The following is a 19844-nucleotide window of genomic DNA, read 5'->3' as shown; positions in this document are numbered from 1 at the left end:
ACCTCACAAGATGGCAAGAGGGAGCTGAACAGCAGAGTGGAGCAGCAGACACCTTGGCTTACCTCATCTCCTGGGACTCTTGGACATCCAGCTGCACAGAGCTGAGCAGAGACCCTGCAGCACTGCCAACACGGGGACTGACTGCCTTGGGTATAGGGGGGATCAAAGGCAGTCCCAATGACCCCTTCTTCATATCCCCACCTCTGGGATACAGCAAGGATGCCTGGAAAGAGTGGTACACAGTGCTCAAATATAACATCCAGCCTTGCCCTCATTCATGACTCAAGACAGTTACACATGCCCTGACAGGAAAAGTCAATATCATATATAGCAGATTGTCCTAGGAAGGGGAAGGGTGGCATAGGAAAGGGAATTGGTGAGGGAGAGACCATCTCCCAAATTTCCCACCTCTCTCTTCCTGCTCATTTGTCTGCAATTGCAGCTACACTCCCAGCTGGAATCCACATGGTTGGCATCAGCATGTTCTGCAGTGCCACTGCCTCCACTGGCCTTTTGGATGGTATGGGAACGGGTTCAGATCACTGTTCTCTCCCTGTCTCTTAGGCACCTCACAGCCAGTGCTGATCACCAACCAAGTCCCCACAAAGCCATTCTGCAGGATGTCAGAACCTGCTTTTCTCAAGCCCCTCATTTCTTCTGCTGCTGCCCTTCCCTCTTACAGTTGCCCAGCAGCCTTTCAGCCCAGAAGCTGCTGAGCTCTCGCGATGCTCCGTGCTCTCCAGCTCCCACACCTCCATCATCTCAGGCTCACTGGCATTTAGGAAGTTCAGCAGAGCTCCCTGCCCTGCTGCTCTCTGGAAGGTCACTGCTTGCCCAAGTTGCTCCAGGGCCCCCATGCCATGACCAGGAAGGAGGGTGGAGGTAGGAGGGGCAGGTGCACACCATTCTTTAAGTGTCCCTTCCTTTCTGGCACAACTAAAGCCCCAAATCAAGTCCTCTTCAAACTACAGTTAAAGGACCACATCCTGTCAGGGATACACTGGGCCCTTCCTCAGCAAGGCTGGAATCAAGTACATCAGCCTTTGATTGGACATTCTGTTTGCCAGAGCTGTTGCTCATTTGCCTCCTCCTGCACCCCATGGCAAACCCAGAACAACTGCAGGTGCTGGCCCTGCTGCAAAGGCAATCGTGTGCCTGGGCTTGGGGCTGCTCTCCCCATGGCCACCTCCCATCCCTTCTCTCTGGACAAAGCCATGCCACAGCACACAGCTGCCCAGAAGCTGAAGAAATCTAGAAATAGCATCAGAGACAACTGTGTAGGAGGCCATGGCTGTACAGCTCAAATGCTGTGTCAACCTGGAACTGACTTTGTAGCACTGCCTGTTCCAGCAAACTCCTTTTTCCATCCCCACCAGACAGAGCTGATGGAAACCACCACCAAGACATAGATATGGTTCACAGATACCCGTGGGTTACTGAATGCAGGAGGATTGCTTAGCTGGAGCAGACAACTTTAGCAGCGCTGCCTTCTTGTTGGTGTTTTCTCAGCTACAAGACAGAGGAGCAACCATGACAGAGCCCAGAAACCTTTCAAAGCCCTCTCCTGCTATAGATACACAGTGAGGACTTGAAATCTGCACTACACACCCATTGCAAAGACAGCCTGAAGTGCAGAGTCCAGCTGAGATCCTACTTTGCTCACCTTCTTCCTTAGGCTCACACCACAGTTAATGGTCTCCGATCTCTGCTTACAGGACATGAACTGAAAATCTGCCACACAGGACTTATCTTGGTTGCCTTACCTTATGTGCTTTTCCCTCTGAATCCTGGTCCCGGTTGTTTCTAATATTGTCATCCTTGTAGCCAGTGCCATTTTTCCCATTGTCCCGCTCTCCTCTGGACATCATATTTGACTTGGTTGAAGGAGAGCCCTTCTGGATGGGAGGCAATGGCTTGGAGGGAAGGAGCATAGAAGGATTTGCCAGGGAAAACCTCTTGGCAAGAGGGTAGCCAGTCAGGCCTGCAAAGTGGAGACACAAAATGTAACAAGAGGCTGCAAAGCAAAACAAAAGCATCTGAAGCTCCATGTTTCATGGGACACATTTCCTGGAAACTTTCCTGGAAAATAGCTTCAAAAGGAAACCTGCTCCTGCCATCAGCCCCTTGAGGCAGGCCAAGGGCACACCCTGAGCCACTTCCACAGAGCTCCCAGGGGAACTCCCTGGCCTCTGGGCTGCCCTGGGACAGCAGGGAGCCCAGAGCCCTGTGCTTCCCAGCAATGGCTCAGCTGCACATGCAGCCTCCTGCTCCTCTCCCTGCCCCACAGCTCAGCAGCCCTACAGCTCCACGGGGCACTGGCAGCAGCACAGCTCATGGCAGGGGGCACCTGCAGGGCACAACTGCTCCCTGGCAATGTGCACAGGCTCTCCAGGCTGGCACAAGACCCTTCCTCCCACCAGAGAGTGGCCCAGCTCCCACCTTACCTCTGTGGGAGGCTGAGCCAGGCTCACAAGGGAAGAAGTGACGTTGGTCAATGCCCACCTCTATCCCAGCATCAACATGTCTAACGGGTGTGGCACTTAAGGGATATTTGATATTTTTAAAAACAATTGTTTGGTTTTAGTTTTCCTTAGACTAGCCTGTGTTTAATTCCTCCAAACTCTATTGAGTTAGCAAGTCTGAAGTGAAAGGTGCAAGGATCCAATAATAACAGGGGAATAAGGATCCCTTCTAGAGATTGGCTTTGTCAAAACCCAGGAAAGGCCCACACAGCGACGAATGCTATTTCTGCAAGCTACAGAGACCTCTCAGCATGCAGGCAGGCCTTGCTGGGGTTTTTATATTATCCTGTCATCCTCAGTGTTGGACCCAATCATCAAGCAGAGGAAGAACAGGAAATTTATCAGTAGTGAGACCCAACGTTGATGGCAAAGAAACAGAATTTGCATCACATGACCACGTTGTAATTGTCATGGCCACAGTCCCTGTCCTGGCTGACAGTATGAGTGATTTGGCTACTGTCAAAAAGCAGGAAGCAGAGTAAACTAAAGGTAGAATGTTATGATGCCAGGGCTGTCCTTGCAGGATCACCTGTAGCTCACAGCCACCAACTCTGACACAGAGCCAGAACTGACCACCATGGACCAATTTTCCCGGAAATCTGGTGGAATTTGTCTCCATTTGACTCGGGCCTTTCAGCTCCTTTCTATCCTCACCTTTTCCTTCCGTGGTCTTTCCTTTTCCAGTAAAATCCATCTTTGAACCCGTGCTTCTGTCTCGCAGAAGTACCTGGGGTTGAATTTGGGAACTGTCTCGGAGCAGACGGCGATAGGAGCTCGGTCCCCAGCCCTAGAACAAGGTGGGGTGACTCCAATCGCCAGCAGTCGGCACAGACAGGCAGAGCCAGACGTGTCTCCTGCCACTGTGTCCGTGTCAACCACAACCTTCACAGCCCCTTGCGGGGCTGCCCCTTTGTGACGCGCTGGCCCGTGGTTCTCTCGTTTCCATGGCCACAGAGCCCCCACCCCAGCTCCATCCCTTTCCCTTCCCTTCCCAAGGGCAGCCAGCCCTGGGCCCGGCCAGGCCAGGTCGGAGGGTTTGGCACTGTCTAGGAAGTAGCTGCTTTCCTAAGCTGCTTTTCAAGGCCTTTATTTCTGTAATTCCCACTCCGTTCTGCCTTGCAGCTTGTTGGTTGCGGATTTTGATTACTTCTCTTCACAACAAATAAAGTGGTGCCTTCCCCTCAGCAGCCCTGGGGATGTTCCTATGTGAAGCCATCTGTCTCACACGGTTTTAGACAATTTAAAACAGAACACTATGGATAAGCAGTCTCCTCTAAAGTGTTCCAACAATCCCATTTCCAGCAAGAGGAAGTGAACAGTAAGAGATAAAGGTGGAAAAAAGGCCTGCCTCACCGCCCACACGGCCTGGGGGAGAGACAGCTGGGCCCCGATCTGGCAAGGGCCCCAACCTCGGCTGCTGGGCAAAGGAAAAGGAAAACCACCAGCCTACCACTAACATTACGTACAGCAAACGCCAAAAAACAACCTTACAACCAAAAAACTCATCTCCGCTTTCTGGCCGGGCCCTACAATCCCAGCCCGGCCCCAGTGCGGCCTTAGAAGGCTCCTTATGGTAAAGAGCTCCGGCCGCCCCACCTAAAAACAATCACAGAACCCTCTGCTGCCCCGGCAAAATATTAACTTTTTCACTGCCCAAAATATGATTTTACAAATACTTTATTCTCTGTCCTGTGGAAAAAAAAAAAAAGAGAACCAAAATGATAATATGTACAAAAACAGCACAAAAAGCACCAAATTCAAAGTACAAGAAGAGTCAAGTCTCAGCTGAGGGAAGGAAGACATAGACTGAAATTCTTCCCTTTTTTTTATGCTACAGAAAAGCAACCCTTGTTTCCCTATAACACACACACAAAAAAAATATGGGGTGGATTAAAGATTCTAACTCTAGATGTAAGAAGAAGCATTGGTGTTAAAATAAACCAATGTTAAAATTGCTGTAAGTGCCCTAGGTTTAAATAGTGAAAAAACCCCTGCTTCTCCCTAGGGAAGAAGAAAAACACCCTCTATTTTTAAAAGTGGAGTAAGCTTTTGTTTCAACTATTATAATCCTTTAAGTGTGCCTCATAAGTTGATATGGTCCTCAGTATTAGTTATGAATTAAAATGTTAGTTGAGAAAAAAAATATTACACAATAACCAGATCTCTATCCTCCCTGACGGCTAAACACTAGAACAGCAAGACCACTTACAAATGGTTTCTTATGAAAAAATCTCTATAGGCTGAAGAATCTCCTCTCTGAAAGAAACAAGTAAATGACTATTTTAGAAATGGTAAACTGAGTTTTCTTTGTATGTTGTCAATGTAAAAAAACAAATGTGTGGAAAGAAGAAGAGTAGTCTGAAGTTTTAGTCTAATATTTCTTCTTCTTTTTTCCCCTATAGTTTCTGGTAATAAAGTTTGTCTTTGTACCATTTAAAGCTAAGCCTGTTTTATCTTCCTCCTAATCCTATCTCACAACTAAAAACGTTCAAATTAACAATCCAAAACCACTACACTAAAGCAGTATCTCCACCCAAACTCAAACTGAACCCAAAACACCCCACTGTGGAGACCCTAGAAGGCATTCCCTAGTTAGGGAGACACGAGAGGCTTCTCTCATAGCAAGCCCTGTTCTGTCATGCCAATGTAGCCCTGTTCTGTTCCCTGGGCCAGCCCCCTGCCCTCTCCCTGTCTCTCAGGCTTTCGGTCACTCCCACCCTGTTTCCCTGTTGGCTCCCATGCCCTAACCCCACCTTTGTGCCACCCCCATGTCCCCTGGTAAGTGCTCCCTGATGCTCCCCCTGCCCAGGACACCCATCTGCTTCAACCTGGACCCTCACCCCGACGTTCCCCTTTGTCTTTGCCTCTGACCCTGGACTATCCACGCAGTGGCTGAAATAAACATCTCCGTGGATCCCATATAAAGGCCCTTGCTGCTTCTTTACCTGCAACCATCTTAACAGCTATCCAGGCTACAACACCTGGGGAGACAAAGGAGACAAGAAGGATGTCCCAGCTCCCAACATTTCCTTTATCCCTACAGTAGCTGTACTCCAATTACTGCATACAAGAGTTTCACTTGATCCCGTTAATGCCAAGGGACCATGAAGGACTTGAACCTTGTTCAAGTCCAGCCTTGCCTGCCTATTTTGGAGTGGAGGGCAAAGACGCAGACAACTTTGGGCGGGGGTAGAGCTGAAATTGCATTTTGCTGCTTCTGATTTCCTCCCTGCTTTTGCAGCAGAGGGACATCTTTGTCCCTGCAAACCACTCCCCTTTCCAAGTGAAATGTGGGCCTGGCTACCAACTCCAGGTTCTTGAAGAGACTGCTGCGGTTGGCAACAGGAATTGTTGCTGAACTTTTTGTGTTACTTAAACCCCCCCCCACCAATTCCACCAAGTGGATGAGGAAAGAGGCAAAGAAATTTTGGTGGAAGAAGGGAGGCCAAAAGTTCAAAAAAGGATGAAAGAAATGCTCCGATGATGATGATGATGTTAGTAACAAGAATGATTTATTTTTGGCAGCAAATGAACACCCGCTGACGTCCAGCCCTCCCAGACTGGCAGCTCGAGCGGTGCCGTTTCCATGGCATGAGCTGCTGGTAGCCTGGGGACAGAAACCAGAAAGCCACGGTCAGTGGCAGCAGGCTCCTGTCCCCCCTATCCCACCATAGCCTGTGCTCAGGCCAGGCTGCTGGCTGTGCTCAGAGCCCAAACCTCCCAGCCCATTCCCTCCTTGTTAGAGGAGAGCAGCGTGGCAGGACACGCTCCACCTCTTCTGCTCAAGCATGGCACAATAACCTCCTCAGCAGCTGCAAGAGCGACATTCTCGTGTGCCTGCTGCCATTTGCCCTAAGCCCTTCTGCCACCCGAGCTGTGGAACCGGGTACCCACCTCTGGAGACCTGCTGCCAGGAGAGGAGCCGATCCCACACAAGGTCCTCATCCTTTTGCAGGGGACATCCACACCGTGGACCCTCCCCGGGTAGCACCGGCATGGGATGCACTCCACGGACGGCGCCGGTGCTTCTCCATCTGGTCTGGACACAAGCTGCAATCTTTCTGGAAAAAACAAAGAACAATTGCATGAAAGTCATATCAAAACAAGACCTGGAAACAAGAAAAAGCACCAAAGGTTGTCACCGTTTCACGGGCCTGGGGAAGGTCTGACCGCTCTTTATGATACTAAAATCTCTCCAGTGGTGGGGAAAAACCCTACCTTTCCCACCTGTATGCCCACCCCTTCCTCAAGGGCCTGCAAAGCAGAGCAGCTGGGCCATGGCTAAAGAACCCGTCCCCCTCTGCTGCTCCCCATCCACATGGATGCATGCTTTTGTCAGGCCGGATGCCCCCACCCCAGCCTGTGCCATGCTGGCAGGAAGAAGCTGTCAGTGAGGCCAGGAGCCGGCTCCCCTTCCACAACATCCATCCCCTACCCCACCAAAAAGCAGCTGAGCAGTTGGCAGAAAGATTAATATTGTCCACTGCCACCCTCTGGGGAACCTCCGGCACGTGGCCAGGCCGAGCCCTGCCATGCCTGGAGGCACGAGCATCCCCCCACCCCTGCACCGCCTGGGGACTCATCTTGATTTCGTCGGGGTGCAGAGCGTGTCCTCTAGGAAGGGGCTGCAACCAAAGCCCATCAGCTTTGCCCTGCCAGTGGCCAGCGCAAGAACGGCGTTCTCCAGCTCTGCGCTGATCTCCAGAAGAACACGCCAGATGTGCCTTGGCTCGCGGGGACATCACGAGGCCATTGAGCTGCAGGGGGATGTTTCCCCTTTTCCACTCTGTGGCAACTTCACTGCACTGTGCCACAATTTCTCCAATACGATGGGGAGCCCTGAGCCGCTCCCTCCACAATTCGCCGGGCAACTGTGGAAGCACCTCCTTGGCTGTGCTCTCTGCTCCATGCCAGGGCCACTGGGAAATGCTCTGGGGAATTCTTTGAGAGCCACAAGACACGAGCAGCTGCTGCTTGCGGGCATCCTGGATTCTACTGTGCAGAGGAATGGATCTCTGCTGTCTCCTGGGCCAGGTGGGGCTTCTGCACCCAAGAATGTTCTAAAAGGTCATCCAAGGATGGCCTGTCTGCAGGGTCCATGGATAAGCACCACCTGATCAGGTGCTGGCACTCTGCAGAGAGAAACCAGAAACTGCTGGTCAGCTCCTGTCCATGCTCTGCCAGATTTCACAGTGCCCACAGCACACTAAGAGTGCTCAGAGCTGTTCGCACAGCTTCCCATCCATCCTCTCTTCTGGAAGAGAGCAGCAGAGGCACACGTGCCGCCTCGTCCAGCTCAGCCCAGGAGATGAACCTCCTCCCCAGCTGCAACAGCAGGACACTTATGTGCCACCTGCCCTCTCCCAAAGCCGTTCTTGCTCCCGGGCCTTGAAGGATAATCCCCACCTTGAGACACCCGGGGCGGGAAGAAGAGCTGTCCCCGGACGATGTCCTCTCTGCTTTTGAAAGGAAGGTGCGTGCACACCAGCTGATAGAGCAGGATGCCCAGGGACCAGATGGTGGCTGGCTGGCCATGGTAGCGACCAAAGAGGATCCACTCCGGTGGGTAGTACTCCCGCGTTCCTATGGCACACGGGCACAGCTCATCAGGCCAATGCTGATTGCTCCCTCCCTCCCAGCCAGCTCCTCAAAAGCCAGCCCCAGCTCCTGCCAAAATGCAACTTGGCTGCAGCCGGCTGAAGCAGCATTCCCCCTCCCTCCCTCCCTCCCTGTGTGTTCCACCTGTGGAAGCACAGGGGAGAAGCTCCACTGCCCGGCTGGGCCCCGGCTTTGGGCTCACCGGCCATCTGGGTGTAGAACGTGTCCTGCAGGATGGTGCCGCAGCCGAAGTCGATGAGCTTCGCCTCGCCGGTGGCCAGGTCAACGAGCACGTTCTCGGCCTTGATGTCGCGGTGCAGGACGCCGCGGCTGGTGCAGTGCCGCACGGCCCCCAGCACCTGCCGGAACAGCGCCCGCGCCACGGGCTCTGGCAGGAACCCCCCCGCGTGCAGCAGGTGCCAGAGGTCCTGACAGCGCTCCGGACGCTCCATGACCAGCGCGAAGCCGTCGGGCAGCTCGAACCAGTCCAGGAGCCGCACGATGCCGCGGAAGCCGGGCCACGACGCCATCCAGAGCAGCACCAGCTCCAGGGGCACAAGGGCGCCGTCGTGCTGCGGGGGAGCCGCCATGCCGTCAGCGGCGCCGATGCTGCGCTCGCCTTCGCCACCCCCTGCCCGGCGCCACCGCAGCTCCCATTGCCCATGGCCCGGGACGCTGCGCGGCCCCCGCTCGCTCCACGCTCGCTCCCATCGCAGCGTCCCGGCTCCCACCCGGCCGGGCCTGGCCTTACCCCGCCCGCCACGCCCCGCCGCCTGCTCCCGCTGGCCCCGCTCACTCACCAGCCGCGCCCACTCCAAGACGCGGTCCCGGGACACTCGCTTGATGGCCACCTGCAAGCCAAGGCGAGCGGAGGGCTCAGCTCGCCGCCCGCCGCCCGCCGCTCGCCGCCCCCCTCCCCGCTCCGAGCCGGCCCCGTCTCTTACCGGGACACCGTCGGCGAGCCGGGTCCCGGCGTAAACGCTGCCGAAGCCGCCGCTCCCCAGCAGCGGGCCCTCCCGGTACAGCTGCTCCAGGGGAGGCTTCTCCGCCCGTGCGGACGGCACCGCGCTCTCGGCATTCTGCCCGGGGCACCCGCCCGCCCCGGCCGCCGCTGCTTCCCGAGCCGCCCCGGGCTCCGGCGCCTCGGGGCCGGCGGCCGAACTGCCGGGCGGCGAGGCTCGCTCGGGGGAATGCGCCGGCGGCGGGGCGGGAGCCGGGCGGCTGCGGGCCAGCTGTGGGCGGAACCGCGGGAGGGGCCTCGGTCGGGGCCGGGCCAGCGCCAGGGCCCGCGCCAGGCGGAGCCAAGAGACGCTGCTGCTCCACCACCGCCACCAGCGCAGCGAGGAGCTCGTCCACAGGCTCTTCAAAAGGTGCCACAGGCGGTACGGACTGAGCCCCGCGGAGGCGGCACCGCGGCGTGCCCGACAGGGGCGGGCAGGGGGCCGGCTCGCCCACGGCCGCCTTGCGGGGCGCGGCATGAGCCGGGCTGGGAGAGGCGCAACAAGGAGGGGACTGAACGGGATCACAGGGAGTCTGAGAGGGAGAAGGGCACGGAGGGCGAGCGGGAACTCGAGCGGAAAACCGATCGAGACAGGCGCTGCTGCTGCTGCTGCTGCTGCTGCTGCTGCTGCTGCTGCTGCTGCTGCTGCTGCTGCTGCGGAGCTGCCGGAGCGCGCGGCCGTTCTGCCGTTGCCTCCGCGAACCCAACGGAGGAGCCGCCGCGCGCCCCGTGGAACACAGGAAACAAAGTAGGAATAAATGAAGCTAATTCCTATTAGAGAAATAGCCAAATAAAGCAGTGGAGGAGTAAAGAAGACTGTTGGCTTGTGGCTTTCTTGTTTGAGTGAGATGAAGCATTTTGTGGGGAAGAATTGCCTCTTCTGACAATTTTGCTAGTGTGGGCTGGAGCGAAGCTTTTAAATTTCAAGTACCAAAGAGAAATCGTGTCAGTATTTTAATCCCTTTTCATACTTCTGAGACACTTGCAGGCTGCCCAAAGACATCGTCTGCAATATGGAACTTGGACCCAAATGGATTGTTAAGTGTGTCTGGATGTCACCAAATCTATGTGAATGACAAAAACTCTCCAGCAATATTTTTAGTGTTAGAGAATCTAGGAACAATGATATTCTGACCACGATGTTGTTCTGGCCGGGATTTGAAACAGAAATAATTTAATCCATACGTAGCCCTGGTGTGCACAGAAATTTTGTTTGTTTATTTCCTGTCAGTGTTAGTGGCAGAAGCATCCATTGCTCAGTTTGGGAAGGCTGACCCCTGACATGGACTCTCCTCAAGTGTGTCTCTGCCTCTGACACTAGAGAACACTGAGTGCCTTGAGAGCTCGTGTTGCCTGTGGAATGCTCCAGCTGACTGCCACCAGAAGCTGTGGACATTCTTTTGGTATCTGATGCAGAAAAGGAGTTCTCCATAATACCGTGCTACTTAAACCCACATTAGGATGTGGCTGTGTAGTGGCTCACCATGGAGCAGATTGCCTGCTTTGTCACTGCCAGCCCTGCTGATCCTGCAAGGGACCCTAGTGTATCCCATGCCTGTTTTGCCTGCAAGCAAAGCTTGCCTTGCCTTAGTAGTGTGGAGTAAATAGAGAAGTAATAAAATGGACAATTAAACAAGTTACTTTGGAGGAGATCCTCATGCTTTCACACATCAGCCCTGCACCTCATGCTCCGTATCCTAGTTTGAATGGACAGGTGTGTGCTAGGGAAAAAGCAGGACCTTCCCTTGAAATGGAGAAAGTAAAATCCTTCCCACTGAGTCAGTATAATTTTGAAATCAAGAGGTTCTCAGGGAAAGATAGGGGGACAGGAAGAACAGTTCTCTACTAAATATACAACAAGGCCAATCTAAACAACAATAACTATGAAATTAACAGGAACCCAGTCACAGTTCCTTTGGTTGTGTGCTCTTTTCCCCCCTGGTGCAGTTACCACCGCCATTGGCAGTGAGCTCTGGCAGGTTCCCAGTGGACAGGGCAGGTGTGAGGATCCCTGCACAGCTGCAGGAGAGCTGGGGGTGATGGCAGCTGTGTCCCAGATGGGAAGGGTGGAGGAGAGACTCTGCTCACGAATCCTTGGAGCAGTGTTGGTCCCGGTGCTCCAACAGGATGCTTGGAGATAGCAAACTGAAGCAGGACAGCATCCTGGCAGGGGTGTGAGGTCCAACACCAGAAGAGGCAGCTCCTGGCACTGGGATGGCGCGGTGAGGTTTCCCAGCTGCCTTCCTCCTTCCAGAGCCAAAAAGGGGTGAGTACCAGTAACTGCCCCCCCACGCTCCTTTACCTGCTTCGAATCTCGTGGCCTTGGCCTCCTTCCCCCCACTGGCCCCACCCTCCCAGAGAAACACCCAAAAAAAAGGGAGGCTCTCCCTTCCCCATCTCAAGGTCTCAAGGACCTGGCCATCCTTAGCATGTCAATGGGAAAAAATATAAAACTATAAAATATAAAAAAACAAAACATACCACCAAAAATATACACAATAAAAAATATAACAACAAAATTATTAAGATACAATCAAAATATATTTATTGAAACCTACAGATAACTATCAGAACATATGTACATCTGGAACTATACAGGCTAATGCATAAATCCTTGTCTTCAAACGCTCTTTGGATAGGCAGCAGCTTCTTCCTGGGCTTGGAGGAAAGAGCTCTTCTGGACAGCAGGAAAGGACTTTGTGGGTAAATGCACAAATGAATGTCCAGAGAAAACTTCGTGGAAACAGAGGAGCCAGGCAGGTCTGCAAAGTGGAGACACAAAATGTAACAGAGGCTGCAATGCAAACCTAAAGCATCTGAAGCTCCATATTTCATAGAACACATTTCTTGGAAATTCATAAATAGCTGCACAGGGAAACATTCTCCTACCATCACCCTCTGGAGGCAGGCCAGGGGCACACCCTGAGCCACTTCCACAGAGCTCCCAGGGGAACTCCATGGCCTCTGGGCTGCCCTGGGACAGCAGGGAGCCCAGAGCCCTGTGCTTCCCAGCAATGGCTCAGCTGCACATGCAGCCTCCTGCTCCTCTCCCTGCCCCACAGCTCAGCAGCCCTACAGCTCCACGGGGCACTGGCAGCAGCACAGCTCATGGCAGGGGGCACCTGCAGGGCACAACTGCTCCCTGGCAATGTGCACAGGCTCTCCAGGCTGGCACAAGACCCTTCCTCCCACCAGAGAGCGGCCCAGCTCCCACCTTACCTCTGTGGGAGGCTGAGCCATGCTAGTCCTTCACTTTGTCCTCAATCCAGACTGTCTTCAGGCCCCTGAGCATGCCATGACTAGGAAGGGCAGTGGAGAGAGCAGGGGCAGATGCACACCCTTCCTGAGTATTTTGTCATTTCTGGCACAGCTAAAAGGTCAGAACCGCAGGTGTCCATCTCAGCACTTGGTCAACTTGCTGGAGAACATCAAGCCTTCACCAGCCCAGGATGCTGGAGAGGTTTTCCTGGACATGTGGGGGCTGGCTGGCAGCACGCTTCTTCAGCTTGGTGCCCATCACCTCGTAGAGGGCAGAGGCGAGACTGGTGACCACCGTGCGCACATTGGTGCTGCGGACAGGCAGCGCCTTGTTCTCCAGGAAGGACCAGAGCACGGGCAGGGCGTAGCGCTGGACCACTTCAGGGCTCCTGGCATAAACCCCTTCCACAAGCACTGCCGGGACAGAGACACAAGCTTCTGAAACAACAACCTTAATGCAAACAAGGATCCACCTCGAGATTTGCTTCTTGGAAGCCTCTCTGGCTAAGAGCAGCGAAATAGCACACAGAGCCCAACGATCCAGAAATGGCCAAAGCAGCTGATCCTCCCCAAAATAGAACCACCAACACCTCAGGAGTACTGTCTCCAAACAAATACTTGCACCTGTGGCAGAACTTGTATCTTTACTGGATCATTTCACAACCTGTTTCAACATCAAGAATGACTAAAATGTCAACTTCCCTTTCATTTCCATTAGGAAGTTGTCTAAACCCACACTGAAGATTTGGAAATGCACCATGGAGATTCAATTGAAAGGTTTCTAAGAAAAAGGACAATTCCATCTTTGTGACCCTTGATGTCAAAGTGCCAGAATCCAATCTGGCTCTTCCCTTTGCTCAGTGGCACACAGCAAAGGGCACTATTAGACCACACTTCCAAACTCCAGCCCACCAGACATGGGTGCTGCTTGACAGCTGGATTAGAAACATCAGTGACTAGCTGCTGTCTTTGGCACAATGCTTTTGTGCCTTCCAACAAACAGCTGCTTCAAACCTCAGGGTGTCTTAGGTAATTACCCAGACCTCATTGCTGTGGCATTTGTGCATCTGCACATTTTAATGTCATTCCCCCTCCCAATGTTAATGGCATTTTTCTTGCAATGTGCACTGCAATAGTAGAATGTAGAGAGAAAAATGCAACACAGATGAATGAAATTTAACCACAACACGAGTGTCTTCTCCCTTTCTCTCTGAAGCCTTCTCCCTGCTCAATTTCTGAACTGAACTTTGTCAAACACAGACAAAAAATTGACAACCAACAGGCTCTTTGCATAGCAGATGTGGCTGAGACCTCAAAACCTGAAATGCTCTGGACACCATTCATATTTTCTGATCAGGCAAAATGTTATGCAGTAACCACTTCTTATTCTGTGGTGGAAGAGACTTCATTTCCTCTATGCTCGTAATCCACCAGCAATCATCAACATTTAAACAGTTCCTGAAAGTGCCCAAAACCAATTCTGCCAAGCAGGAAAAGGGTTATGGCATCCATTTCAAAATGGATGTTAATTTCAGTTAAAATCCAATTCAAGACATTGGTCACAATGGAACTTGAGAAAACATTGTTTGTTCCCACTAAATCTCAGAGAGAACATCTGCTCTTCCTAAAAGAGTCCTAATTTATGTTTATTTCCTTTATTTGAAGAAGAGATCAAAATATCTCCAAAACTAAATTCCCTCTTCCTAGACATCTACTTTATCCCAATGCCCTTTCAAGGGCTTTTGACATTCTCAATCACCGAACACTGCGCATTTGAGATTCCTGAAGAAGACACCAAGTCTATGAAACCTTGCATTTAAAGATGCTGGCACACTTAGCAGTGCATTTAGACCCCGTTAAAGCAAGGCTGTAAATCATCTTGTCCACTATATAGAGAGATTATCACTTTTCCATTCCTGGGCTGTTGCTGACATAGCAAGCTCCTCTGAGGAATCAGTTATCAGCTGCATTTGTAGCATTTTGGACAGCACTAACACAGGAAGACACTGTTTGCACACCCTGAAATGCTCAGTCCAACGCCACTTTGACAGCACAGGCAGGGAGCCTCAGCACTCTGCTTCTGCCCCTCTGGCCCCAAAGGCTGCCTTGCACCAAATCTGTGCCCCTAATCTGGGTGCTGAGTTTTGACCTAAGCTGTGACCCCCAGGCACTGCAGGGTTCAGTCTCAAAACTTTTCAAGAGCAAGATGAGACTTCTGTGAGGACAAAACAAACGGATTGCCTGAAACAGCACTTGCTACATTTTCCCTAAAGGACCAGAGATGACCCTGAGCTCCCAAGAGAAGAGCCAGCTCGGGTATTTTTAACCCCTCCCTTTCCTGGAGGTGGGCTCTGAGATGCCCCAGTGAGAGCTCAGCCCCAAGGCCGAGCGCCACCCCCGTGCCAGGTACTGCACACCTCTGCAGCAGCCAGGGAAAACCTGCCAAACACAGCTGCCATGGGCATTGGGCAGGAGGGACAAGCTCAGCACCTCCTGATTTGGAGCAGCTACTCTACTGTCTATTGCCAGGAATGCCCTGGAAATGCTCCCTGGGGAGACCTCTTGGCTTAGCAGAGGCCATACCTGTGATACGCTCTGTCACATCCAGCAGAGCTTGGCCACTCAGCTGACTCCATTGGTGGCTGAACTCTTTCATCAGTGCTACTTTATCTACAAGAGAAACACACGTTTCTGCTCACTCTTCTGAGGTCCTAGGAGAAAGGAGAGTGGGGAGGGGAAGGGCAGGGGCAGCCCCAATTTATAAAATCAAGTAATTTTCTGCTGATGTACTTCTTTCCTTCCAGCCTACTTGAGGGGGGGTTAAATTCCCAAAGAAAACCTCTCCGTTCACATTTGTCAATGCAAAGTTGTCTGCTGGACCTGGAGCTACGTTAAACATTTCAGATCAAGGACCTCAAGAGTTCAATCACACGTAAGCAGTGAAAAGGTTTTGAACTCCAGAGCAAACAGGAAGAAGCCCAGACTTGGGATACACAAAGGCACAGAGTCAGGCAGTTCAGGAGTTCGCAGAGCAGCTGAGGTGGAGAAAGTGGAAACTCCCCTTGAAGATCTGCCTCTTCAACACTCCATTTGTCAGGCATATTTCTCCCGAGCAGCATTTTCAGTGCTGACATAAATCTCTGTGACAAAGGAATTTAGAGCAGTCCTTGCCTGTGTAGGTATTTGCCACAGCCATCCTGCCCCATGAAAACAACATGTGGAACAAGACATCACTGACAGCTGGATTTCTATCTGCTTGTTTTAAGGAAATGCACTTGGTGAATCATAAGTGTCCCATTTGAAAAAGGAAGACAAATGGGAAAGGTGGAACAGAGGCAGCTACTGCCTATAATGTGGAGCCTTCCAGGGGGCTGCTCTGCAGGAGCCATGATGGGCCAGTGTCCCTTCTTGGCAACAGCAAAGCTATTCATTTGGGAAATCTAATGGGGTCCAAGCAAACTCCAAAATCCCCTTTGCCTCTGAATTGTAGCAAAGCTGTAGTTCAGGACCTCCTCTCCAGACAAGCAGCACAGAGCCAAGGGCTCCTGGCACTTGTGGGAAATGCTGATGCACATTCAAGCCTCTTGGGGGACTGGTGCCTAAGGACTGCACCCCCACAGCTTCTGGTGGATGTCAGCTGGAGTGTTCCACGGGCAACAAGAGCTCTCATGGCACTCAGTGTTCTCTTGTGTCAGAGAGGCAGAGACACAGTTGAGGAGAGTCCATGTCAGCCTTACCAAAATGAGAAACGGATTTTTCCAGCGCTTTCACAGCTGCAGCATGAACCCCGGTATCCTTTGAGTTCAGGCTCTTTAGTATTCCTTCCACTAAACGGACAATCACGGGGTTCAAGGCATCTTCCAGGATGGCTATCATTTCTGCCAGCACGTCCAGCGCCATCTGCTTCACTCTCTTGTGCGTGTCAGATATTCTCAGGACAAAATGATCAAAAATCTGTGAAGAGAACAAGCAGCAGGAAAGGTGGATTAAAATGTCCTTGTTTGGAGAGGGGATGTAGAAATGAGCATTCAATACCCGAGAAGGTTACACACCATCTTTACCAAGTGCAATAGAGACAAGGATGGAAACGAGTAGCCACAGTTGTGTTTGTGCAAGACAGGATGGAGTTTGGAGAAGTATCTCTGTAAAAACATTTGGGTTATACCAACCCAGCCTGATACTTCTCTTCCCCATCCAAACCCATTTTTCATCAAGAGAAGAATTGCCATGCTTTCAGTGGCTGGATTCCTTTCATTGAACCCAGCTGGGAGTAGGAGACAGCAAAGGTTAGAGCAGTGGAAAATTCTGTCATCATGTGATGAACAACATCAATAGGCACCTGCCAGACAAATACAGCTGGACTGAAAGAACTTGTCCTGCATGCTGGACCTGAGTTAAATTTGTCTGAGTAAGAGGGGCCATCCTATCCCAAACGGGCAGGATGTAGTGCCAAGATACAGTGAATTAAGTGTACTGCTACAGGCTTGGGAGAGGAGCTGAAGGGAAGGAACAGTGAAGATACCCTACATACTTGGACAATGTTTGTGGTGATGAGCTTGGGGCTGTTTTTGCACAGGTCTAGGAGGAGTGCCACTCCTTCAATCCGTGTCTCAAACCCCTTGGCTTCCAGGAGATCATCAAGCTTCTGGAGCATCTCCATTTCATCCACAGCTGGAGGCAACGTGACCTGGACTTTTGGATGGTGTAGGAGGCGTCCATCCGAGGTCGACTTCACCCTGGAAAATAAAAGCAAATGATGGCTTGTTGGTGATAATACCTGCAGATAATTGTGAGCAAAACATCCAGAGGTGCTTTACTCATGATGTGATTTCAAGCTAGAGAATCATGAGGCTCTGAAAACAGCATGGACTTCAAGACAATCATTACGGGAGACAATCTACAAATATTATTAATGCAGATATAGGCATTTTTATCAAAGAAAATTTGTAGGAAAGGAAAAAATCAGTGGCACAGGCCATCTCTCCAGAATGATTTTCCTGAGGAAGAAAAATGTCAAGCTTGTTGTGTGCTTTGTCACATCTTACAAAAGTGCTCAGTACCGTTGACTAGAAGGAAATGTGGCCTGGGGCTTCTTTGACACATGGCTCCTCATCTTCACAGGGCTCTTGACACATGGGCGTTCACCCTTCTGCTCTTCCATCCCCTACAAGGACACAGAGAAACCCCACCAACATTTCGAATATAGAATAGGAAACCGTCTGCTTAAAAACACAAGTTAGAACCAGGATCACTGCTACCAAGGCTTAGGGAAATATTTGCAAACCGACAGAAGGAAACAGACCAGAGATTCAGTGATGCCAACTCTTTGTTTGCAATAGCCCAAGGCAGGTTATGGGTGCTGCCATAGTGAGCAGCAGTTTAAACTCCCCAACTCATGAGTCTCGAGCATAAATGGGAATAATGGAAACTGGTAGGCACCAAGAGATCTTATAGGAAAAAGCAGAAAAATTAGGACTCTTTGGGGTGGGCCAATTTTGTTGGAAGGTGATTTGGTTCAACACTCGCTCTCCCTGTTTGTGCACAAAGGACACGTTCCCTTCTATAACGTGGATAAAAACAATGAAAGTCCCCCCCCAGACAAATGATTTTCCTCTGGATGCTGCTGGATTCACCAAGCTTCTTCCAGCTCCACAGGGCTTGACAGCAGGGCAGTATTCCCAAAAGACAGACGGTAATTGTAGCAATTAGGATTGACTGGGACATCTGCTGCAGTTTTGGAAATTCTCTTGGCACTACTGCTTCCAGTGTCTTTTGCAAAGACTCTGTTATCCTCAGAAGCACTTTTCTCACTTCATTGCTTTACTGGGAGCAGAGCAGGGACAGCAGGGTGGGGAGTTATGCTTAAATGTAAACCCACTTTCTCCTCTTCCCCTTTCCTCTTTGTGACCAATAGTCAAAATATTCAAAGCCCCACTTTTCCCCTAAGAATATCAGTTCCTTTGTGGTCTGCAGATGAACAGGCTGGGGATTAACAGCTCATTCCCAGGAGCAAAATGATTGAGCAGAAGGGGAATGAGATAAAGACAGATTAGGTATGTTTGATGTCCTATTAGCTGTGGCTATACTTGCACAAAGGAGACATTTCTCCTGCCAAGCACTTACTTTCTTCTTTATTCTTCTCAGAATATCTTCCAGGTCACAGGCAGGAATGGATCGCTCCAAAAGCATTTTACATTTTGGATGATTTATCAACATCTTCACCATTTCCTGTCCATAATGCCTATGGAAGGAAGGAGGGAAGGAAGAAAGGAGGAAGGGAGGAAGGGTGGAAGGGAGGAAGGATTCCAGGAAGGAAGGAAGGAAGGATTCCAGGAAGGAAGGATTCCAGGAAGGATTCCAGGAAGGAAGGAAGGATTCCAGGAAGGAAGGAAGGATTCCAGGAAGGAAGGAAGGAAATCGAACAAACAAAGGAAACCTGTTAACAGAAGAGGCTGATACCTTAATGTCATCCGTTGCAATCCTTGCATGAGATGGCATTACCTACTCAGCAAAGTGAGAGAAAAATATCATTTCACTCTGAAACTGTGGGTGTGCTTCTGTGGGATCAAAGGACCCCAGGGAACAAGTGAAACACATCTGTTTTGTTGTCAGATCCCATTAGAAGTGCCTTGCTGCCATTGCTCAATAATTTGCCTTCCATTAACTGGCAGAGAATCCAGCACAAAACACCTCAGGCCTCCTCTTGACTATTCCATATGTGTGCAGAGCAGCAGCTAGTTGCTCCTGTGTTTTTGGCAGCTATTAATTGAATCATCAAAGTAAGGGGATTTGGGTGGCTTGGGTTGATTTTGCCACTAGGAAACCAGTTTTCCTCCAGAAGAAATTTAGAGGTCATTGAGCCACAGACAACAGCATTCTAGAAAGCTGCAGAAGAGGTTTAGACAGACTGAATACATTAGCCCTGAAATACTTCTAGAAAAGTTTTAAGTTAACAAGAAAGATCTGCTTTGGGTCTTTCAGTGATGAACATGAGGCAACCTTTTGGCTCTGTGTTGTGCACCTAAGATCAAACAAAACTGTTTGACTGCCAAATCTGAGCTCTTTAGATCTCAGGAAAGAATCCTTCAAGTCACAGGAAGTTGGCAATGCTCCTTCTTGCTGGACAACCTCAGCTTACCCACTACAGTCATTTCCCCAGGTAATCCAGAGCAGTGGTCACAGCACCAAGGCTGACAGAGCTCGAGAAGTGTTTGGACCATGCCCTTGGGCACATGGAGTGACTCTTGGCATGTCCTGCACATGGCTGGCAGCTGGACTCCATGGCCCCAATGGATCCCATACAACTCCGGGTATTCCATGCCTCTATGGCCCTTATCCACACCGTGAGGTAACTTAATATTGCCTTTCGTTACCACTCTTTTGTGGTTTTACCTTTCTAGACAGACACAAGGCAGTTTTCCTGTGTGAGGAGGTGAAATGAAGATGGTTACCTTGTGTCCTTGTGG

The 19844-nt window shown here is 51.1% G+C and overlaps 1 protein-coding gene across 1 annotated transcript; it reads right to left on the bottom strand.

Annotated features, from left to right (window-relative positions):
* Positions 1–7535: 7535 nt before the first annotated feature.
* LOC134042272 (serine/threonine-protein kinase pim-1-like) lies at positions 7536–9169 on the bottom strand (the record flags this gene model as incomplete). The annotated part of the gene is made up of 5 exons (XM_062489447.1): positions 7536–7654; positions 7929–8105; positions 8323–8692; positions 8921–8971; positions 9065–9169. Coding segments are annotated over 5 exons (822 nt in total), but the record flags the coding sequence as incomplete, so codon positions are not given.
* Between the last annotated feature and the right edge of the window lie 10675 nt (positions 9170–19844).

Source organism: Cinclus cinclus, chromosome 3 (assembly GCF_963662255.1).
Source record: "Cinclus cinclus chromosome 3, bCinCin1.1, whole genome shotgun sequence".
In the NCBI taxonomy this organism is placed as follows: Eukaryota; Metazoa; Chordata; class Aves; order Passeriformes; family Cinclidae; genus Cinclus; species Cinclus cinclus.
This window is presented reverse-complemented; position numbering and strand designations above follow the sequence as displayed.